We start from the raw sequence: 25,528 nt of genomic DNA on the forward strand, positions 1-25,528 counted from the left end.
ATCTAATCTAATTACAATCATTTTCGAGCTCAAAGTCTGATATGAAAACGGTTTGGTTTCACTTTGTGACGCAGTTTAAAATGCGTTCATTTTACGAGCAAATCTCGACATTCAGAACAATATCAATAACAAGGCGAAATATATACGAAAACTCACCCCTATTCATTACGCACTGAGAAAAAACATATACGTGGTTGGATAACAGACCAGTCGGTCTGATTTGTAACTTAGCTGCCGATTTTGCATGTCCACACCTGGCTGATCGCTGTATAATACCAAACACTCAGGGCTTTCTCACAACATGCATTTTCATTAATACAAGGAATGCAAAAAGTGCTGCACAGGGTGTAACCTCTTTGTGCTCTTTGGGTGTAGGGATGGTTCCATTTAGAAAAACAATATGCACTATTAATTATTAAAAATATAAAAACATGTATTTCATTAGTGTATTTGTGTGTCTATAGCTGAATATGTTATAAAATCAAAGAGAATAGCTCTGATGATATACATTTTAACTTTTAATTGTTACTACTACTTTTAATAAATGCATTCATAGACTGCAGTGCTTCATTGTGCAGTGAATACTGAACTGTTTCATCAACAGAAGGGTGTTTTTTGTATGTTGTGTTAATTGATTTTAAAGCAACTATTCATTTAAAGAAGTTTGATTGAGGAAAAACAAAGTGGTCTATTAACCCCCCTCCCACTTTCTGATTCACACAGTTGCATGCTTTTTATTGTGTTAGGATATGTATTGTTTTAAATGTTGTGTGTTGTTCATTTTTAAAGACATTGTTAAAATTTTATTTTAGATTTAATCCTGCAATTTACAGGATTTGTTTGTTATTTGTGCTTAGATAGCCATACCAGCCAGTAAACTTCCATGGTTTCCAATGTGCCAGCATGCAATTTACGGGTTAACACGCAATTTACGCGTTAACACGCAATTTACGTGTTAACACGTCATTTACGCGTTAACACGTAATGACGTGTTAACACGTAAATTGCGCGTTAACGCGTAATTACGTGTTTACACGACAGTTTCACACGTTTTGGCCCTTTTGGCCTTCCATAGTGTTGTCGTTTGATGTCATTAGGAGTTGAGTGTCCAAGAGCAAACAGGGGTGGGGCTTGCCTTGTGGATTATCTTGTGCTGTGCTGTGGATGTGCACCGGTGTGAAGGTGATACTGATGTGGTTATTGCTTTGGTTTTTCTTTTGCATCTCTGGTGTTACTTATGGAGTGTTGTGGTGCTCATTTACCCCTTTTCCACCAAGGCAGAGCTGGTGCTGGTTCGGAGCCAGAGCCTAGTTTCAAATCGGTTCTTTGTTTTTCCACCGCCAAAGCACCAGCTCCGAACCAGTAAAACTGGTTCTTAAGTAGCACCAAATCATTGCAGGGTCTAGAACGGAGCCAAGAAAGAACCGCTTGCGTCAGGGGCTGGGGGCGGGGTTACCGTGACCAAGACGAATAGAAACTTGTGACCGCCATTTTTAAATAGCAGCTAGTCGAGCTAATAGCAGCTCGATTATAATATCCGTCTATGTAAGTTACGGCGAGCTGCACGAACGCGATGGATTCCGATGTATTTTTGCAAACCCATGAGCATCCATAGTATTGCAACGTCCGTTATTGTTGATGGCTTGTTCGAGATGCATCGGAGCGGCGAGGACCGATCGGAGCTGCGGGAGTGTTTGGAGAGCATACGACTCCTTGTGCTTTTAGATCGCTATCGCAGTGCTTTGATGTCATGCGGCGATCGATCTGCGAGAAGCCGATGCATCTCGAACAAGCCTGGCGTGTTTGTGTTTGGCGCTACCGCACTAGCGGTTGCTGGGCAACATGAGACGTATACAGTGACGTAAGATCTGGCTCTGTTGTGGCTCTCTAGCCGGTGGAAAGGCAAATCGGTTCTTAGTAAGCTCGTCAGTCGAACCAACTCTGAACCAGCTTTGGCTCTGGCTCTGAACCAGCACCCGGTTCTTGTTGGTGGAAAAGGGTTAATAGAGTGTCCCCCTGCTGGCCTCCCTCAGTCCTGTTGTCTGATTATTTTTGAGTTGTTCTTTTGACTAAGTGTATTTATTTTTGTGTTGATGTTGTGAGGTTTGTGTATTTTGTATTTTGAACATTTTCCTTGTATTGTCTTTGTCTTGAATTATTTATTATATTTGTGTCCTTTAATAAAAAAAAGTAATTTATTCATCCACGTCTCTTGTCCTGTTAAGGGAATAAATCTGTGCAGCCTATTTATTAGGTTGGTTTTCCTGGGTTGAGAATTCCCAGGTGGCGTAGTCATTACATTAGATCCTTAGTAACTCCTCGTAATGCCACACATGTATCCAAGAAACATGGTTAAAACCTCATTTAGAATTTATATTGAAAGGATATCATAATATAAGAGTTGACACAGAAAAAGACAGAGGAGGAGGTTGCATCACATTTATCAAAGAAGGGATCTCATTTAGACACATTAACACAGGAACATTACTGAACATGAAAATATAGTTACTGAAATCTTTAATGGAGATAAAGGAAAACTAACTGTCATTAATTATTATAACCCATGTAAAGCATTAACAAATGATTTAATGAGAAGCATTAATAAAAGAAGCCATAGAGAAGACAAAGTAATAATACTATATTATAGAGATTAACATCCTTAGACTGAAAATCGTACAAAAATATGATACATTATGTAATTTGTGTCTATAGGCATGTGCATTCAGCTTGAGTGCTCTGTAGTAAAAGAATGCACGTGCATGTGCGCAGACGTGTAGTCTTTTTTACAAAATGACATTGCCAACTACTTGTCTGGCATACATAATACAGCGTTATTAGTCGTTTTCACGGATCCGTGTGAATAGGGATCATTTTTATAACATTGTCATCTGTACAAAGATCCCCCATCCCCTCCCCCTCTCCCTTAATTAGTAGTTTCTAATAATATTTTAAGCACATTGTTCACGTCTGGACAGGACTTTTATTTTGATGTTGTGATATGACGCCATAAGGTTGCGACGTGCTTCTGCATCAATTGTGACTCTGCTGAAAAAAGGTTTGTGTTTTTAGCCATTTAAGTGTTTTAATCGATTCAAACTGTTCAATCAGCTTTATAGCTTTTACAAACCATTTGAAATGAATACTTTATTATCGAATGTAACATTGTAATGCCGTATCTAACATTAATGAACGTTATTTATTGTCAGTAAAGCGCATCCTCACATGAGTAACAGAAAAGATGCGTCTCATTTCACTCCTTATATCTTGAATCGATTTATCGTAAACGCGAATTCAGTTACTACCAAGTAGTGATGGAAAAACGGCTTTTTGAAACTCCGAGTTAATTTAAAGCAAATATTTTCCATAACGATTCAGTGATTCAATTCACTTTAATCACCACCACACGCTGACGTCTTATGCTGGTCAAAACAGTGTAAGTAAATGCAACAACAACACAAACATTTGTAATGACAACTTTTACAAACCAACAGCAAATATTTATTTGTTTAATCTACAAATCAATTAATGTAAAGCATGAATGTGTTATTATGAACATACTATATAATTGGTGAAGTTTATTTACTTGTAGTACCAGTTTTGAGTGATTAAGTGTCACTCTGACTGACTCCCTTACTAGAGACACACCCAGATAATTAGCCTAATTGTTAATACTGTTAATATTACTTTTGACTATTCTAATCTTAATTTATGACAGAGTGTCCAAAAAAACAGAAAAACTCTTGGTGAAGCGACTGCGATCCACAAGACACACTATTATAAAGATGGCGTTTATTAAAGAGGAGAGTGAAGACATGAAGATTGAAGAAACATTCAGTGTGAAACAAGAAGATACTGAGGAACAAACAGGTTGGTGTCTTCTCAAAGCTTACCTCAGTCTTTTGATCTTTAATAAAATGTCCAGCTCTACAGAAATGAATGATAATTGAAGAATGTCATATGAGTGTCCTGATTAAAGAGGGTTCTTTTTTTTTCTTTTTTTTTACGTAAAGCAGGTTGTGTCATGTGGACAGTAGGGATGCTCATAATAGGTGGTTTGCAGTCACGTGATTGTGATGACGCGCGAAATTCAGATGGAGGGCAGGAAGTGAAGAGCGGAATGGACGAGATGGCGGAAAGTCCGTACTGGACTACTTTTGACGCTATTACAAGAGAAATATACAACAAAAAAATCGAAACATATGTTGGACGTGATCCTTACGTTATGAAGAGGAGCGATTTTTCAACTGAATTGAAAGATTTTGCCTGTAACGTTACGAGTTTGTCTTCAGTTACAGGGGTAACTTACAAACTCAAAGAAAAGAAGAAACAATTACTTTGACTTTACAAAGTTCAGAAACTGGTACGTTACACAAACATAGCCACATAAGTTAATTCACCTTTGACAAAGTGATCACTGCACACACAGGCATTTTCCGACGTAGGTTTGAAAGCCATTTTTTTTCCGGCGTTTTTCGGTCAATTTCTTGCCTTTTTCCCCCTTATGAACAACAACTTTTGGTACTCGATAAAAAGTCCTCGTGGTTTCATCGATTTGAGCAACCATAAACGACGCAAAACATAGGCATTTTGAGTTTGTTATAGTGGTTCTAAATGTAGCAAATCACTTCCTGCCCTCCATCTGCATTTCGCGCCATGGCAACGCAGTGAGGTGACGTCATATGCAAACAAGCTATTAACCGGTTAACCGTTAACCGACAGTAAGACTTTTGATTGATTAATACTATCGGTTAAACGGTTTAAAAAGTAATTTAAGTAATTTTTCAAGAAATTTTTATAATGTTTCTGTTTCATATATTTATTGATTTGCACACAAAAACAAAGTAAAGGCACTTGGATAACAATAACAAACATATTTGTATACAACTTTTTTTTTCAAATTGTCTTTTTTTTTTATTAAAAAAATAAAAAATAATACTAAATATATTTATACATTTATTACAATAAAAAAATTAGGAAATAAACATTTTACACAGTTCCTAATTTGAAAATACCTAAAAAGATGTGAAGGTGAGAGGCCGAACTCGCTAGTTAGATCTGTGAAAGAACAAAAAACCCCGTCTTTATAAAAATCCTTAAAACATTTCAGACCCTTATCATGCCATAAAGTGAAAATGGAATCAGTAAATGCAGGTTTGAACGCATAATTCCTCAACAGTGGACTTGATATGGTGGGAGTAAGAAATTTAAAATGCTTTCTAAATTGAAACCATATCTTTAATGTGGAAATGACCACTGGGTTGCTAGTAAAGCCAGAGGGGTTGACTGAAGCCACAGGACATTCATTTTAACCACATTAATTCTACCAATCAGGGAAAGGGGGAGGGAACCCCATCTTTGGAAATCAGCCTTAATCTCAGTTAATAGGGGAGAAAAGTTTACATCATAAAGAGTTTTGTAGGACCTGGCCACATGAACCCCCAGATACTTAAATCCCGAAGGACTCAGTTTGAAGGGAATATCAGATTGAGAGAGCTGCATTGCTAGGTCATTGACCGGGTAACATTCACTCTTTGAGACATTGATCTTGTACCCCGAAAACGAACCAAATCTATGAAAAAAAGAAAGAATAACAGGGCACGCCCCTACAGGATTTGTGATATACAATAACAGATCGTCACCGTATAAAGAAAGTTTGAATTCGAGCCGGGAACGCGTAATGCCGTTAAAAATGGGGAAAGACCTCAAATAAATGGACAGAGGTTCTATTGCAAGAGCAAAGAGGAGGGGAGACAGAGGACAACCTTGTCTACAGCCACGATTTAAGGGAAAATAACTAGATTGAACGTTATTAGTTGTGATACTGACGCAAGGTGATGTATAAAGAAGGCGTATCCATGATATAAAAACATTACCAAAACCAAATTTCGTCAAAACTGCAAACAAGTAACTCCATTCAACTCTGTCAAACGCCTTTTCTGCGTCAACAGAAATTACAACTTCTGGAATGGCAGCGGTTCCCTTCGAATAGATAACATTTAATAAGGTACGGACATTATAAAAAAGCTGACGTCCTTTTATGAAGCCAGTCTGCTCCTGAGATATAATTGTTGGAAGCACCTTCTCTAGACGACATGCCAAAGCTTTCGCAAGAACTTTTGTATCGACATTCATCAAAGAGATGGGTCGATAAGAAGTACAGAGTTCGGGATCCTTGCCCTTTTTCAGAAGAACGCTAATAGAAGCCTGTCTCAAAGTGAAAGGGAGAGAGCCATTTGACAGAGATTCTACATAAACAGCATGTAATAGCGGAATGAGTTGATTATGGAATGCCTTGAAAAATTCAACCGGGAACCCGTCTGGCCCAGGAGACTTATTATTTTGCATATTTTGTAGAGCCAATGTAAGTTCTTGCATAGTCAGTGGAGAGTCCAACTGATCAATTGCATCTATGTTCATATCCGGAAAATCTAGGTCTTGCAAAAACGTATCCATATCACTCAAGTCCGATGGAAATTCTGAACTATACAAAGATTTATAAAAGGATGAAAATACTGAATTTATAAGGTCAGGTTCCTCTACCAACATCCCAGACTCATCTCTGACACGGGGTATTAAATGTGAGGCTGCTTGTCGACGCAATCGGTGAGCTAGCAATCTTCCAGATTTGTCTCCATACTCGTAGTATTTGGCCCGAGAATGTAGAAGTAATCGCTCTGCTTCATTAGTTGTGATCAAGTCTAATTCAGTTTTTATTACCACACGCCGCCTTAATAAATCAGGAGACGTGGATGTGGCAAGCTGTTGATCCACAGATTCCAGATCGGCTGATAATTTTTTAATGGTTGATGTTCTTAATTTCTTCAAGTGAGCGGAATATGAAATAATCTGTCCCCTTAAATAGGCCTTTAAAGATTCCCACAGGAGCGTATTAGAAATGGGTTCTGATTCAGATTGGTTGAGAGATATAAAATCCTCAATTGTACTTATGATAAATTTATGAAATTTATCATCAGACAAAAGAGATATGCTAAATCTCCAGTGGGTGGAGTAACGAGATTCAGAGGAGAACTGAATTTCCAAGGTTAAAGGCGAGTGATCTGAAATAATAATCGGATGGTAAGAAGTATCTGTCACCTTGGGCATCAGTCTGGCATCAATAAAAAAAAGTCAATACGGGAAAATGTCTGGTGTACATGTGAATAAAAGGAGTATTGCCTGCCAGTTGGATTACGAACCCTCCAGGGGTCAATGTAGCCATTGTTGGACATAAAACTACTTAGAGTTCTAGCCATTTGTGACTGATTCAAGTTGGCTTTGGAACGGTCTAGCTGAGAATTTACAACACAATTCATGTCCCCGCCAAATATAAAAAATACGTAATTTAAAGAAGGTAATATCTTAAACAGATTATTAAAAAAACTAGGATTATCAAAATTTGGTGCATATACGTTGACAAGTAGAACTGGAACCTGGTATATAGTCCCTAAAATGATCAAATACCTGCCGTCCTTGTCAGAAATGATTTTGGTCTGTGTAAATGGGACTGATTTACTAATCAGAATGGCAACCCCCCTGGCTTTAGAATTAAAGCTGGAATGGAATACTTCCGAAACCCAGGGACATCTCAACCGTGTCTGGTCATTATTTCGCATGTGGGTCTCCTGCAGAAAAACAATATCAGGCTTTAAACGCTTTAAATGAGAAAACACCTTTGAGCGTTTGACAGCACTCCCCAAACCCTTGATATTCCAACTAAGAAATCTCGCATTTAAAGCTTTAATACTTGTCATATTTAGTTTATATCACAACTGAAACTGCAACCACAATTCGACCTCCCAAAAAAAAAAAAAAAAAAAAATTGTAGATACACCCCAGACCCCCTCCCCCCGCACCTACTATTACCCCATCCCCAAACGACAGGATACCGGTGCAGACTCCACTAGGAGTAATTAGCAGAACAACTAAACTCCGTGTATTAGACCTAACAGTCATCTTCATACTTCTCCAAACTCAACAGGAACTCCTGCATAACAATAATAAAATATGTGTCTTAAATAACAGGGTGTACAATCGACTAGAACTTGTATGAACCTGAGAAAGACATTTGTATATCAAAATAATACAATATTTGTGCCACTTTTACTTATTTTCATATGTCTCAGAGTCAAATTTACCGTACTTAGATGTTACATGGACATTCAAAGTCATTTTGTAGGCAGCTGGCACTCAAAATCAGCTCTAACTATTTAAGGGTTTTGATAAAAACAGCAGCCTCTCCAGGGGATGTGAAATCCTTTGTAACCCCTCCACTCGTTGTGATCCGGAGGAGAGCAGGATATATCAGACCATACCGTACACCTGGAATGTCCCTGAGTTGTCTCCTGATGTCATTAAAGGCAGCGCGTGCTTTCGCCGTCCGGGCTGTATGATCCGGAAAGATGGAGATTGTAGAGTCCCCAATCTTAATTCGCTGCTGGGTCCTGGCACGTTGAAGGATGTCGACACAGTCTGCGTAATAATGTAAACGTGCTATTATGGGACGTGGCCGTTCTCCGGGTTTGGGCTTGGGATTTAAGGATCTATGAGCACGATCAATAAGAGGTGCTTTATCCAAGTTAAGCGCTTCCTTAAGCAGAGCGGAGGTAGATGCCGCGGTAACCGTGCCACATTGCTCAGATAACCCGATAATACGGATATTATTGCGGCGAGATCTACCTTCTAGATCTTCACATTTGTTCTCAAGAGCCAGAACTTTATTAGACAGGCTCTCCACTTTACTCTTGAGATACGCCACGTCGTCTGTGCAAGTTGACAGTGATTCCTCCATCTCAATCACCGTCCCCCTTAGCTCACCCACGTCAGTTTTTGTAGCGGCTAGGTTAGCCGTCAGCTCAGTTTTGACACTTTGCAATTCTGACTTTATTTTGGATAAGTTTTCAGTCATAGCCATCTGTAGCTCAGACTTGAAAATGCCTACCATCTCTTCTCGGAGAGCAACAAGAAGTTCGGCTTTAAAGTCCGCAGAAGCCAAACTCGAAGCTGTGACGGTACCAACGCCATCTCCGTCGTGAGGCGGCGGTCCGACAGGATCACGCTGGGCCGGGGACGTAGCCCCTGCATTAGGCCGCGCTTTCGATGCCGTCTGGTTGTCCGTATTTCTGGGTTTTGGAGGCATAGCGGCACTTAATACAATCAAAAAAGCTCTAAGATGTCAAAATATGTACACACCACGTCGGTAGAAAACACCCTGATAGACTTTATAAACAGTTTCTGCAGGAGCTCCCGGAGCCACGTCTTTACGCCATTGGTCACTAACAGGAAGTCAAATTTTTATAATGTTTGCTACATGGCTTAAAAAATATGCTACACATAAAATTGAGCTTTTGAGAAACAAATTGTATTACGTTAATGTAAAATACTGGTGAATACAGTGAAATGTTTACAAACTATAAACACTGTGGACATAGCTAAAGGCTACTTTAGTCTTTAAATGTTACGGTATTCAGAACAAGAATGAAAAATAAAAGTAGCTATGTAAACTTCAAGCCAAAACGAATTAATTTAAAGCTAAAATGAAACCAAAACTGGTGTTGGGCTTCATGTAGCTTACTTCTCTCATTTAGTACAAATCCAGATGTTATTTGGGTGTTTTGTACTTCATTTGAGTTTCAATCCACGTAAAACATCACCCTTCACATGCGCAAAAATGTGCTTGGCATAACAGCACAGTGAGGAGGGGCTCATGCTGAATGGCACAGGTTGCACTACAGATTATTTAACTTGACCAGTGTATAGTGGACAAATAAAGCTAAATGAATTGGCTATATTTTACCTGAGAGCAAAACTTTGTATATTATTTCCAATGGTATAGTAAATTGTACACAGTTTGTGCTTGTTACGTTTAGACCCCAGGGGATTACATACTTCAAATTCATCTTCACAAATATGTAGCATTAGGGCTTGTAGGTTACTTGCAAAGAATTTGTGTTTTGAAGTGAAGTCCATTTTGGTAATAATTTAAAACATGTTCATCTTTTTCTATGTTCAGCTCAGTTTGTATTTGGTCCCAACAGTATTTCCCTACCTCACAAATAGGAACGTAAGAGTAACTTTCAGTCTTGTTAACACTTAGGCCTAAGTCTCTTTGTGTATAGGTTCAGTCATCTAAAATTTTGATTTACATTCTTTGAACATGTGTGGAGACCTAATAAGTCTTGAGGCCTCTGAAAAAAGTCAGGGGACTGCTGCACTTCTTGAAGTTCTGGACATGCAACAAGATCAAATATATTTTCTTTTATTTAGATGATGTGCAAGAAATGCATCATAGTTGTCCTTGAAAAAAAACAACGAAACAAGAAACTTGCATCATTATAAACTTCTTTGTTATATCATTATCTCAGTAAACAATGGTTAATCCTGAACAAATAATAAACAAACCTTTAGCAAACAATCAGTATACAATTTATTGATGTATCGTGAAGTTGTAAGCTGCTCTCTGTTCGAAAGCAAAACATGCAATAATGCAGTATTTTTATCTTAGACGTTGTTGCGTCTTGCTTTTGGCTTGACTGAGAGACTGGAATTCTGACACTGCAAGCTTCATTCTTTCTAACCTTATTATTTTTTTTCTTTTTGTTGCAAAACTTCTGCCAATTGTATATAAAATACAAGTTTATATCAGTAGTCTCATATTCATAATTGTGACCACACAGTCTGTTTGCATATAATATCTTATTTGAATAACTTTAATGTAATTGAAGTGTGCACCTAGCACTACGAAAATACAAGCATCGGATCTAGATCCTGTGACAGATACTCGATATTAAACAGATCGAGGGCACAAAAAAATTTGATCGAAACATCCCTACGAATTATTACATGAATTAACAAACAATACACTAACTAAAACACTAACTTTTAACGTCTTTTGGCGTAAGCCAACTTGCGTACGGCCGTCTACCGGAAGCTAGTAATTTTGGTCGATAAAGTTATAAATATGGATATTTTTCTTACACGAACGCATCGCTTAACTTCAGAAGGCCTTTATTAACCTTACAATTATTAACCACCTTAGCATTCCTGTAAAATTTGCCTAAAAAAGGCATACCCAAAGTAAATTGCATGCTGTTCTTAAACCAAAACATGCATGTACTCCAAATGATTTATGTTTATTCGCTTACCAAAGAAGGCCACTTGGAGACTCTAAATCAGTGGTTCCCAATTCCAGTCCTCGTGACCCACTGCTCTGCACATTTTGTATGTCTCCCTTATTTAACACACCTGAACCAGATCATCAGCTCATTAGGAGAGACTCCATGAACTGAACTGAGTGTGTCAGATAAGAGAGACCTACAAAATGTGCAGAGCAGTGGGTCACGAGGACTGGAATTGGGAACCACTGCTCTAAATGACCTTTTGTAAAAGGGATGTTAACGATTAATCTGCGACTGTTTAATTGTAGATAATACATTTAATCGATCATCGATTAAGCAGGTTCATGTGCATGCGTGCTTCTTAACCACGAAACACGTAAAGTAGACACAAGGAAAAATGAAGCGAGCGCGCAGGAGTTGTTTGGGACCATTTTACAGCCAGAGTTACACCTTCATCATGATTATAATTTTGCGTGTGCATTCGCAGCCTTTTGTTTTGTGCAAATGTAAGTTGTAATATTGTGTTTATTTTGTGTAGGCCTAAGTATATCTGATTTATCTCATAGTATGCATTTGGTTAAGAATCAGTGCTGTAGTAAAGCGTGCCCGGGGATCAGCTTCAGTACATGCAGCTCTAACCGCAATAATGACTATGATTGGGACTGTCATATTAAATAACATTATAAAGAGAATAATATTGTAATAAAACATTGTGTATTTTTTGGGTTTAGTTGCCGTGTTTGATTGCGTTGCTCCAGGAAGACCACATGAGTCACACATTATGCCTAGCAAGTAACTTAGTTGAAGTTCACTTGTACACTCGCGTCATTTTGTGCAGATATAATTCATAATATTATGTTTATTTTATATCTGATTAATCTCATATAGGATGCGTTTCTTTGAGTTAAATAACGCGTTAGCAAAGTTCTCCAGTTTACTGGTGTTCATTCAGCGTGCACAGCTCAAACAGCAATGCACGACTAATAATAACTATGACTGGGACTGTCATATTACATAACATTAATGAGAACACTATTTTAATAAATCGTTGTGAATTTGTTTAGTTGCTGTTTTCAGCGCGTTGTTTCAGGAAGAGCGCGTCCACAACAGGAGTTACACATTCTGACAAGTACGCATCTGAGGCGGCATTGATGACGCGTTGTATTAGTCTTTATATTTGATTATTAAATATGTAATTTAATAAATGATCAATCACATTGATTCATTTTATAATCTTACTAGCCCTTTATTTAGATTAAAAAACCTTCTCGTCTATTTGGTGAGGAACATGGCGTTTTGACGAGCATTTTCACACCTTGTCATGCTGTTGTTTGTGTAAATTGACATCCCTACTTTGCAACCATTGACAAGTAAAATTATGCTATTCTTGAATGCTTTAATGTACAGTCATAATTTTGGGCTCTAATGAAAGGTTACACTTAGAGCTATTCTATCCCAGATCCAGATTCACTGTCAATACATGCATATATACATACAAACCTATATATATGTATATGTATGTATGTGTGTGTATGTATATATGTATATATATATATACACACACATACACACATATAGATATACACACACATATGTGACCCGTCACGGAAACCAAGTGGGACACAAGTCGGCAACACAACTTTCGAGCAAAATGGGTGATTTTCGTTTTTTTGCAGAATCTGTTAGTTGAGATCACGAAGAAGCCTCTCCATGTTTGAGATAGCAGTATTGGTATATTTAAAAGCGTACATTTTGATGTTGAAATCGGCTTCTTTTTCGGAGATTCTAGCACGCAGTAGGGGCGTGTCATTGTCGGTGCGTATTTCCATACTGAATAAGCCGGCGTGGCTACTTATGCAGCGCTCTGGCCGGCTCTATCTGATTTCAAAATTCAATGAAGATGGACGCCAATAACATTACGATGTCCAGCAATCGATTTAAATAGTAGGTTACATGGGGTTTAATTTGTTGTTTAATGAGATGTAGCCTAATACATGTTGTCAGTGCCAATACATAGATCCGCCTGTATATTTAATGTGTATATGAATGGTACAGTGGTAGAGCTTTCGCCAGCCGTGTCAGAGGTTGAGAGTTCGAATCCGCCCTTGTATAGGTTTTTTTTTTTTCTCGTATAGTTTTTTTTCTCTCATCAAAACGATTATGTTCATCAGTGGTTGTATATCAAGCAGGGACACGCAAACGTTTGAATTATTTTGTTATTTCAACAGAACGAATAGAGAGTATCCGCAACGCAACGGATTGAAGCGCGCGTCGAGTGAAGACAATGCAGTGTGTGCGCGAGCCACACGAGTAAACACTGTATCTGCGCCACTGATCGCAGCGGCAACGAGCACTTTGATCACTTGATTAAAAAAACAAACACATTTCAGCGCTAGTATCTTATTTAAAAAACGAACGAAATGAATGCTCTGCCAGTTAACTGGAGATGTTTTATTTAGAGAATTTGTAGAATTGGTACATTCAGGGGGGAGGGGGAGACGGGGAGCTTTACAGGGGGTATGACTTATCTAAATGAGATGTAAATGAGCCCTATTGTCATTCCCAGAAGGGTGAGAACTTGCCAATCTTTAGAAGCAGATTTCTACCATTTCAGTTTTTTTGAGTGCCTACCTTCAAATGGCCACAACTTCTCCAAATATTATCAGATTTCCATGTGTTACACATCGTTGGAAAGCTTGAATACTACACTTTCAGAATATGCGAATAACTCAAAATGCCCCAGAACCGACTTGTGTCCCTACTTTCCGTGACTGGTCACATATATATACATATAGATATATACATACATACATACAGATAGATAGATATGTGTATGTGTGTGTATGTATGTGTATGTATGTATGTATGTATGTATATACACTCACCTAAAGGATTATTAGGAACACCTGTTCAATTTCTCATTAATGCAATTATCTTATCAACCAATCATATGGCAGTTGCTTCAATGCATTTAGGGGTGTGGTCCTGGTCAAGACAATCTCCTGAACTCCAAACTGAATGTCAGAATGGGAAAGAAAGGTGATTTAAGCAATTTTGAGCGTGGCATGGTTGTTGGTGCCAGACGGGCCGGTCTGAGTATTTCACAATCTGCTCAGTTACTGGGATTTTCACGCACAACCATTTCTAGGGTTTACAAAGAATGGTGTGAAAAGGGAAAAACATCCAGTATGCGGCAGTCCTCTGGGCGAAAATGCCTTGTTGATGCTGATGCCAAGTTTGCTATGAAAGAACTTCACGCAGCCATCAGTAAACAACAGACCGTTCACCCGGAAGCTGCGTTTATTGTTGCGGGTGATTTTAATCATTCAAACTTAAAGTCAGTGCTACCGAAATTTCACCAGCATGTTTCCTGTCACACCAGAGGAAACAAAACCTTAGACCATGTTTACACAAACATGGCTGAAGCTTACGTCGCGACACCCCTCCCCCACTTGGGACAGTCAGATCACCTTTCTTTGTTCCTCACCCCCAAATATGCACCTCTGATCAATCGCGTGAAGCCATCAGTGAAGACCATCAAGGTGTGGCCTGCGGGGGCAGATTTCTCACTCCAGGAAAGGTTTCTACACACAGACTGGAGTATGTTTGCTTCTCAAGCCACCAGTGGCTCTCACACGGACATTGACTGCTACACCTCCTCTGTACTGGATTATATTAATACCACCATTGACAGTGTTACAACCCAGAAGCAGATCACCACATACCCAAATCAGAAGCCATGGATGAACAGGGAAGTGCGACTCCTATTGAAGACACGCAATACTGCCTTCAGATCAGGAGATGCACAAGCCTATAGCACATCCAGAGCAAATCTGAAAAGGGGCATCAAAGAGGCCAAGCACTGCTACAAGCTTAAGATAGAGGGACACTTTTCCAACGCTGACCCTCGGCGCATGTGGCAGGGCATTCAGGCCATCAGTGACTACAAACCCTCTCACTCCACCCCCGCAGCCACTGATGTCAACTTCCTGAACGAGCTAAATGACTTTTATGCTCGCTTTGAAAGAGACAACAGAGAAACTGCCACCAAGCTCAAATCCTCAGCTGACCACCCACCGATCACACTCTCCTCCACAGATGTCTGCAATGCACTGAGCAGGATCAGCGCGCACAAGGCTGCTGGACCAGACAACATCCCTGGACGCGTACTCAGGGCATGTGCGGAGCAGCTCGCTGGGGTTTTTACAGACATTTTCAACCTGTCTCTTGCCCAAGCAGCTGTACCAACATGCTTTAAATGCACTTCCATTGTGGCAGTGCCAAAACACTCCAGCCCGAAGTGCCTTAATGACTACCGCCCTGTAGCACTCACACCCATCGTAATGAAGTGCTTTGAGCGGCTGGTCCTGGCACACCTAAAAGACTCTCTACCATCCACATTGGACTCACACCAGTTTGCCTACCGTAGCAATAGGAGCACAGAGGATGCAGTCTCCATGGCACTGCACTCTGTGCTCACACATCTGGACAATAAGAACACTTATGCACGCATGCTGTTTGTTGACTTCAGCTCAGCATTCAACACTGTCATCCCAACTAAGTTAATAGCCAAACTTGGAGACCTGGGCTTCAACACCTCCATGTGCAACTGGATTTTGGACTTCTTGACCAACAGACCCCAGAATGTTCGATCAGGCTCCAACTGCTCCACATCCATCACACTCAACACTGGTGTACCACAGGGCTGTGTGCTAAGCCCGTTCCTCTACTCCCTCTTCACCTCCGACTGCAAGCCTGTGTACGGATCTAATTCCATCGTCAAGTTTGCGGACGACACTACGGTGATTGGTCTCATCAGCAACAACGATGAGACTGCCTATAGGGAGGAGATCAAGCACCTGGCCACATGGTGCACCGAAAATAACCAGCTCCTCAACACCACCAAAACGAAGGAGCTCATCGTGGACTTCAGGAAAGTGTCAAGAGGCACACACGACACCATCCACATCAATGGAATGGCTGTTGAGCGTGTCTCCAGTTTCAAGTTCCTGGGGATCCACATCTCGGCGGACATGACCTGGACAACCAACACCTCCAGCCTGGTCAAGAAGGCTCACCAGCGCCTTTTCTTCCTGAGGACACTGAGGAAGAATCAGCTTTCCTCCACTATCCTGGTGAACTTCTATCGCTGTGCAATAGAAAGCATCCTGACCAACTGTGCTACAGTGTGGTATGGGAGCTGTTCTGTTGCAGAGCGCAAGGCACTGCAGCGGGTGGTGAAAACCGCCCAGCGCATCACTGGGACTCCACTACCTGCCATCGAGCACATCCAGAGGAAACGCTGTCTGCATCGAGCTCGCAGCATCCTTAAGGACTCCTCTCACCCAGCCCACAGACTGTTTTCTCTCCTGCCCTCCGGCAGGCGTTTCAGGTGCCTCTGGACCAGGGCCAGCAGACTAAAGAACAGTTTTTTCCCCAGAGCTGTCTCTTTATTAAACTCTAACCCTCATTGATCCCACTCCCCTCATATACTGATTGACTCTCCTCTCCCTCCTCACACCTGCCTCCATTTTGTTATTTGCAATACTATAATGTTCATTTGCACTGCTGACTGTTATTACAGTAACAACTGTTTACATATGCATCTTGCACTACTACCTTGACTGGAATATGCTCAATTTGCACTGCCGACTGTTTATTTACAGTACCGACTGTTTATATATACATTGCAATATCGTACCTTAACTGTAATATGCAATTACTTTCCACTGCACTTTCACTCGGATAGCTTCTGTCCAAACTTTATTTGCACTACTTTAAATCCATTGTTATACTGCTCATTAGCCTAACTTATACATATATCTATTTGTTAAATTCTGTTTATAGTAATAGCCATCTGTATATTATGCTCACATTCTGTTTATAGTAACAGCCATCTGTATATATATTCATAGTACATATCTATCTGTAAAATTCTGTTTATAGTAACAGCCATCTGTATATTATATTCAGTACATATCTATCTGTAAACATTCTGTTTATAGTAATAGCCATCTGTATATTATTATATTCAGTACATATCTAACTGTAAACTCTGTTCACAGTAATAGTTATCTGTATATTATATTCATAGGACAATCTATCTGTAAATTTTTGTTTATAATAGTATTCAACTCTATATTTATTCAGTACATATCCATGTTCTGCACTTATGGAACCACTGTATATCCTGCACTTGCTGCTATTGCACTTCTGGTTAGACCTAAACTGCATTTCGTTGCCTTGTACCTGTACTTGTGTAATGACAATAAAGTTGAATCTAATCTAATCTAATCTAATCTAGAGGTCAGAGGAGAATGGGCCGACTGATTCAAGCTGATAGAAGAGCAACTTTGACTGAAATAACCACTCGTTACAACCGAGGTATGCAGCAAAGCATTTGTGAAGCCACAACACGCACAACCTTGAGGCGGATGGGCTACAACAGCAGACACAAAGCTCGAATCATTTCAAATTGGTTTCTTGAACATGACAATGAGTTCACTGTACTAAAATGGCCCCCACAGTCACCAGATCTCAACCCAATAGAGCATCTTTGGGATGTGGTGGAACGGGAGCTTCGTGCCCTGGATGTGCAAATCTCCATCAACTGCAAGATGCTATCCTATCAATATGGGCCAACATTTCTAAAGAATGCTTTCAGCACCTTGTTGAATCAATGCCACGTAGAATTAAGGCAGTTCTGAAGGCGAAAGGGGGTCAAACACAGTATTAGTATGGTGTTCCTAATAATCCTTTAGGTGAGTGTATATATATATATATATATATATAGTGGGTACGGAAAGTATTCAGACCCCCTTCAATTTTTCACTCTTTGTTATATTGCAGCCATTTGCTAAAATCATTTAAGTTCATTTTTTTTCCTCATTATTGTACACACAGCACCCCATATTGACAGGAAAACACAGAATTGTTGACATTTTTGCACATTTATTAAAAAAGAAAAACTGAAATATCACATGGTCCTAAGTATTCAGACCCTTTGCTGTGACACTCATATATTTAACTCAGGTGCTGTCCATTTCTTCTGATCATCCTTGAGATGGTTCTACACCTTCATTTGAGTCCAGCTGTGTTTGATTATACTGATTGGACTTGATTAGGAAAGCCACACACCTGTCTATATAAGACCTTACAGCTCACAGTGCATGTCAGAGCTAATGAGAATCATGAGGTCAAAGGAACTGCCTGAAGAGCTCAGAGACAGAATTGTGGCAAGGCACAGATTTGGCCAAGGTTACAAAAAAAAATTCTGCTACACTTAAGGTTCCTAAGAGCACAGTGGCCTCCATAATCCTTAAATGGAAGACGTTTGGGACGACCAGAACCCTTCCTAGAGCTGGCCGTCCGGCCAAACTGATCTATCGGGGGAGAAGAGCCTTGGTGAGAGAGGTAAAGAAGAACCCAAAGATCACTGTGGCTGAGCTCCAGAGATGCAGTCGGGAGATGGGAGAAAGTTGTAGTAAGTCAACCATCACTGCAGCAATCCACCAGTCGGGGCTTTATGGCTGAGTGGCCCGACGGAAGCCTCTCCTCAGTGCAAGACACATGAAAGCCTGCATGGAGTATGCTAAAAAACACCTGAAGGACTCCAAGATGGTGATAAATAAGATTCTCTGGTCTGATGAGACCAAGATAGAACTTTTTGGCCTTAATTCTAAGCGGTATGTGTGGAGAAAACCAGGCACTGCTCATCACCTGTTCAATACAGTCTCAACAGTGAAGCATGGTGGTGGCAGCATCATGCTGTGGGGGTGTTTTTCAGCTGCAGGGACAGGACAACTGGTTGCAATTGAGGGAAAGATGAATGCGGCCAAGTACAGGGATATCCTGGACGAAAACCTTTTCCAGAGTGCTCTGGACCTCAGACTGGGCCGAAGGTTCACCTTCCAACAAGACAATGACCCTAAGCACACAGCTAAAATAACGAAGGAGTGGCTTCACAACAACTCCGTGACTGTTCTTGAATGGCCCAGCCAGAGCCCTGACTTAAACCCAATTGAGCATCTCTGGAAAGACCTGAAAATGGCTGTCCACCAACGTTTACCATCCAACCTGACAGAACTGGAGAGGATCTGCAAGGAGGAATGGCAGAGGATACCCAAATCCAGGTGTGAAAAACTTGTTGCATCTTTCCCAAAAAGACTCATGGCTGTATTAGATCAAAAGGGTGCTTCTACTAAATACTGAGCAAAGGGTCTGAATACTTAGGACCATGAGATATTTCAGTTTTTCTTTTTTAATAAATGTGCAAAAATGTCAACAATTCTGTGTTTTTCTGTCAATATGGGGTGCTGTGTGTACAATAATGAGGGGAAAAAAATAACTTAAATGATTTTAGCAAATGCAGGGTTCCCGCGGGGTCTTAAAAAGTCTTAAATTCGGAACTTTAAATTTAAGGCCTTAAAACGTCTTAAAAACAGCCCGATTTTCATCCGCGGTCTTAAATTTCATTTAGTCAGGTCTTAAAAAAGATTTTACCCTCGTTCATTTCCAGAAACGCTGGCCGCAGAAAGTTATTACAAAGTAGCAAAAAAGTATCGAAGTCGCTCGCCAAGAGGCAGCTCACATATTGCGTCTTTTTCGCGCTCATGCAAGTTCATTCAAATGTAGGCGCGCGTTAAGCGCGCTTATAATTGAAGCGACGCGCTCGTTTTTTTCCAGGCGCAGCGACATGAAAAAAGACATGAAGGATGCGGGTGCACCCAAACACTACGGGTGTTTTTCTCTTCTCCGTAAATAAATCTTGTAACAGAGCTACAGCAAGTGTTTTTCGGCGGTGGAAATCCATTAGCCACTAAAACTTTTTTTGTCATTGTGGAGAGCGCAGTGCATGGTTGCCCCTATTTTTTACAGTCTGATGGTTGCATAGCAACGACAGACGCCACGGGAAAATCGGACCGAATTTTACTATTAATAATAAAAGATAAGCTAAACTGTATTGTAAATGTCAGTAAATAATTTTTTATAAAAAGAATGAGTCAAAAAAGATAAATTAAAGTCTGAAATATGTGAGGTTTATCTTTTTATAAAAACCTTTTTTGTCAACTTTATTTGAACTTGTACATGTTAGTATAAAACATGTTGCAAGACACTTTTAAAATCTGGTTATCATTTTTAATCGTATTATTTTAATATTTATGTTAGTGTGTATTGATGCTAATTTTATTTGTTATTTGCTGTTTTTCGACATAAAACTTGGTGAATTGATTTCATTGTGTAGTATTAGTACTTTTTGAACAGGATTCTGTGATAACAGTGGTAATTTTTGGCACTATAATAATTAAATGAAATGTTCATGCCATTTCATCTCTAGTTATGATCAACTATGATCAACTAAAATCAACTAATTATGTGGTTTTTACAGTAGGCCTATAATATGCAAAGTACAATTTTCTATAAAAAAATTATATCTGATTCTGTTCTTTTCTCTGACACGCGTTGTTGGGTCTGGAAGGTTACTAATGTGATTGCTTTATCTGTAAATTAAGTTAATGCTTTTTCAATTACTGAATTCATTGAAATAAAATTAATTCTTTGATTTGAATATTTTTTTGGCAATGCGTCGTGTAGGTCTTAAATTTCAATCTTTATGGTCTTAAAATGTCTTAAAAAGGTCTTGAATTTGACTAACTGAAACCTGCAGGAACCCTGAAATGGCTGCAATATAACAAAGAGTGAAAAATTTAAGGGGGTCTGAATACTTTCCGTACCCACTGTGTGTATATATATATATATATATATATATATATATATATATATATATATAGTGGCACCTATTTGCTTCTAATTCTTCTGTACCACCTTTTGAAGTCAGTCTAACTACAACCAGTATTTGAAACACGAGCAAACCAAACAGTTTTCTTTTTAAATGTTTACTTCCAAAACATTAAATTATACATAGACAGTATACGCACGTTCAAAAAACTGTTGCTTCCAACGTCTCTAACTTCAAACTAAACTAACTACATCCAATCGCTTACACTATGACGTAGTGTTATCTGACTGGAAGCTCAAAATACTGAAATGTTATCAGATCTAAACATTACTAAATCATGCATTTTAAACCAATATATATATATATATACCAAACTGTTATCTTTCTGTCACCAAGTGTGTTTGTAACAAGTAAATATTCGTATAGCTTGTGTGCTGTGTTTTTACTTTATCACTTCTTTTGCTGTTTGATGTCTCAACTCAACACAAAATGGCTGTGTATAATCTGAGCGAGATCGTTGGGCAACTCTTATACAGCTGCGGCCTTATAACAATGTCGTTGCACAGTGGGGAATAAATGGTTTTGAAATGTATAAGGTTTGATAATAATTTATTACAATGGCTGGCCCTGCAAGTATATACAATGTTGGCCATAGTTGTTATTAGGGATGCACAATATATCAGCCACCATATCGGCATTGGCCGATATGTTCAGTTTTAATTTTATCGGCCCAATAAGAAAATTTGTCTGTAAAAATTTGTATGACAGATGCAAGTCTTCATTATAATTGTGTGCTTGGGACATGGCTTTTTATGGTGAGACTTTTGTTTTTGTAATCAGGCTCTCAAAAATGATATAAAATTTTTGATTTAGATTTATCGACCATTATATCGCCCTATTGGCTCAAATATAAAGAGTTATCGGTATTGGCCAAAATTTCCATATTGGTGCATCCCTAGTTGTCATTATAGCAAAGAGGTATGAGAGGCTGTGTAAATATAGTTACGGATAAAGGAGAACACAGAGAAAATTCCTTGAGAGAACCCCTCAATTTTCTTAAAGGGTTAGTTCACCCAGAAATTTAAATTCTGTTAGTAATTACTCACCCTCATGTTGTTTCAACCCCGTAAGACCTTAGTTCATCTTCGGAACACAAATTAAGATATTTTTTATTAAATCTGAGAGCTGGATCACTCCTCCATAGGCTTCTAAGGCATTATAACTTGCTGGCCCAGAAAATGTATTAAAGACATCGTTAATATAGTCCAAGTGACTACAGTGGCTCAATCTTAAGTTTATAAAGCGACGAGAATACTTTTTGTGCGCAAAAACAAAACAAAAATAACGACTTTATTCCACTATTCATTTCCTTCTCTCTGGGCCTCGAGCCAGCAAGTTATAATGCCTTAGAAGCCTATTGAGGAGTGATCCAGCTCTCAGATTTAATCACAGATATCTTAATTTGTGTTCCGAAGATGAACGAAGGTCTTACGGGATTGGAACAACATGAGGGTGAGTAATTACTGACAGAATTTTCATTTTTGGGTGAACTAACCCTTTAAGACTTTTCAACATGACCACATAAGGGGCTTTCACACCGGAGGAACCTTTTCATAGTTCCTAGAACTATTGGCGGAAGTACCCGGATGTCGGTGTGTTCGCACTGCAGAAACTAGGAACGATTTTAGTTCTAGGAACTCTTTTGGAGGAACTAATTTAGCTGCCACTCCTCATGGTCTTCATTAAAATAAATACTGTTTTAGATTCAAAGGTCAAAAGTTATAATTAATAAAATGCATTTGATTCGTTTTTTTAAACAAACAAAATTACATTACAACAAAAACAATTTATGTATTACGTATTATGTTTAGCAATAATATCGGTCTCATTTTACTGGAAGACGTGATGGTGGAGTATATATTATTCTACATATAATCTTATACAAGATATTTTGAACAACATTTAATGTCATTTTAATTAGGGCTGCATGATTCATCGCAATTTCCATTTAATTTACTCACCCTGATGTCATCCAATGGTGCTTTTCCACTGCATGGCCGTGGTCTTCACGGAGGACCCAGGAACCGACCTGGGAGCCGTACGGGTTGAGGGTCTATATTTTAAATGGTCAGCCGGGTCTGAGTCAGGTCACAATGTATTACTTCAGGTCCTGGGTCTGTTTAACATTGTGTGTAATATCCGAGTTGATCGTAGAACACCCTGCTGTGATCAGAGTTAGTCAGCGCTGTGCGTGTGTTTTAACACAATGATTTTACCAATTGACAATTGGCTCTTTTATTTAGAAGGCGGGACTTAATCCTCCATACCGCACATTGCACTTTCTTTCACCCATTTTTATAATAATATTATAAATGAATTGTATTGTTATATCTAAAAATTTTGGGCAGACTCTGGTCAGAGAGCACAGAGATGATAGCAAATGCTAACGGCAGCGTCCATGGCACTGAACGAGCAATCATTAATGTAATGTGTTTCTGACAGTGTAGACTCCCTTTAGGGAGAAATAATAATAAAAAGAAAACCAACAGATGCAGTTGGGGGTAAACAGTCGAATCTTATTTTGTGAGTTTGACTCGAGATACCAAAAAATGCAAAACTGCAAAGTCGCATTTGTCATTCGTCAACGTGACCGCAAGTGGACTTTTGAAGCTGGAATATTGAGTGGATTAAGCAAGCTCTTTCAATTGGCAAGGGAGGAATAACATAAATAGAACTTTCTTGGCTAGGAGGCTTGTATGATCACAGTCAGGTACAAGGGAGAAGGCTACTAACATTAGGTAAGCCAAAAAGTTTTATTTTCGCAACTTGTTAATAGCAATTTGATGTGGAAGATGTTCCGATTGGGTCCAGTCGGGTCTGTGACTACCTGACCAGGTTCTGGTCCAGTTTCCAAATAATATATGGGTCCGTGTCGGTTCCGTGTTGTAAATTTATGGCATTTCTTGGTTCTGCACGGTCCGGGTCCAACTTTCAAATAAAAGACGAGTCCGGGTCGGGTTGTTCCCCTAGGAACACAATTTTGCCTGCACTGTATCTGTGTTTCTGACAGTGTAGACTCCCTTTAGGGAGAAATAATAATAAAAAGAAAACCAACAGATGCAGTTGGGGGTACAGCACTGTTTTTGCTTAGCCCCTAATAAACACAAACCAATCAACATTAATATTCAGGGAAAACAATTGGACCTAGGGGTCCTCAAATTTGTCCTCTAGGACCCATAGCTCTTCTCATTTTGTGTGTATCACTTGTTTGACAATTCAAGTGTTGCAGTCTCTACTAATGAGCTGATGAGTGAGAAATAAAAAATGTGCAGTGATGGGGATCATCCTGGAGAGGCTTGAGCTGCACTGAATTAGACTTCTTTTTTTTTTTGTTCGGGGAGGTAAGGGGCCTCACCAAAATGGGGAAAATTGAGTGCTGCCCCAAAAAACATTGAGAACAATTGATCTGAATGTTTTGATGTCTGCTGCTTTGTGGCATTAACATGTGCTTAAAATTGTATTTATCTTTTTTTTCCACCTTAGACCTGATGCCACTGAAAGAGGAGAGTCAAGAACTGAGTGATGTAAAGGAAGAGAAATGTCATGATTTTATAACTGGAGACAATTTTTTAAGTTGCTCCCAGACTGAAAAGACGTCCTCCCAAAAAAGAGTTCAAAAGACTGGAACTAGAAGTCATTTCACCTGCCCTCAGTGTGGAAAGAGTTTCAGTCATCATGGAAACCTTAAAGTTCACATGAGAATACACAATGGAGAGAAGCCTTTCACCTGCCAACAGTGTGGAAAAGGTTTCACTGAAAAAGGAAACCTTAAAAAACACATGCAAATTCACACTGGAGAGAAGCCTTACACATGCCCTCAGTGTGAAAAGAGTTTCACTGGAAAAGGAAGTCTTAAAATCCACATGAGAGTTCACTCTGGAGAGAGTCCTTACACCTGCCAACAGTGTGGAAAGAGTTTTACACATAAAGCAACAATTAAAGTCCACATGAGAATTCACACTGGAGAGAAGCCTTACGTATGCTCTCAGTGTGGAAAGAGTTTTACACATCAAGGATCCCTTAATGACCACATGAGAATTCACACTGGAGAGAAGCCTTTTGCATGTGATCAGTGTGGAAAGAGCTTCAGACGTAAAGTAAACCTTGATTGCCATATGAGGATTCACTCAAGAGAGGACTGTTTTATATGTCATCAATGTGGAAGGAGTTTCACAGACAGCAATCACCTTAAGATGCATGTAATAACTCACGTTGGAGAGAAGCCTTGTGTCATGTGTCATCACTGTGGAAAGACTTGCTCAAGCAAAGCAATCCTCAAGGTTCACATGAGAGTTCACACTGGAGAAAAGCCTTTCACCTGCCCTCAGTGTGGAATGAGTTTCACAGTTGAAGGAAACCTAAAGACTCACATGAGAGTTCACACAGGAGAGAAGCCTTTCACTTGCCCTCTGTGTGGAAAGAGTTTTACAGTTAAAGCAAACCTAAAGACTCACATGAGGCTTCACACTGGAGAGAAGCCTTTCACATGTCTTCAGTGTGAAAAGAGTTTCACTTATCACACAGAGCTGAAACGTCACTTGCAAAATCATACTTTTTAAATCGCAGTGTTGCTCAGTGTGACGAGATAATAAATATATATATATATTTGAACAAT

At 39.3% G+C, this 25,528-nt stretch overlaps 1 protein-coding gene across 1 annotated transcript; it reads left to right on the forward strand.

Annotated features, from left to right (window-relative positions):
• Positions 1 to 2,990: 2,990 nt before the first annotated feature.
• LOC311289692 (uncharacterized protein) lies at positions 2,991 to 25,506 on the forward strand. Its single transcript, XM_084407912.1, has 3 exons — positions 2,991 to 3,433; positions 3,716 to 3,867; positions 24,397 to 25,506. The coding sequence occupies exons 1-3, from the start codon at positions 3,417 to 3,419 to the stop codon at positions 25,470 to 25,472; spliced, it is 1,245 nt and encodes a 414-aa protein (XP_084264038.1). The 5' UTR covers positions 2,991 to 3,416; the 3' UTR covers positions 25,473 to 25,506.
• Positions 25,507 to 25,528: the final 22 nt, after the last annotated feature.

This window comes from Rutilus rutilus, assembly GCF_951802725.1.
Source record: "Rutilus rutilus genome assembly, chromosome: 4".
Classification (NCBI taxonomy): Eukaryota; Metazoa; Chordata; class Actinopteri; order Cypriniformes; family Leuciscidae; genus Rutilus; species Rutilus rutilus.

What these genes read in the sequence shown, in the direction of transcription:
- LOC311289692 (XM_084407912.1), top strand. An exon ending in AGATACTGAGGAACAAACAG is followed by an intron (nt 3,868 to 24,396) that starts GTTGGTGTCTTC and finishes TTTCCACCTTAG; the next exon opens with ACCTGATGCCACTGAAAGAG.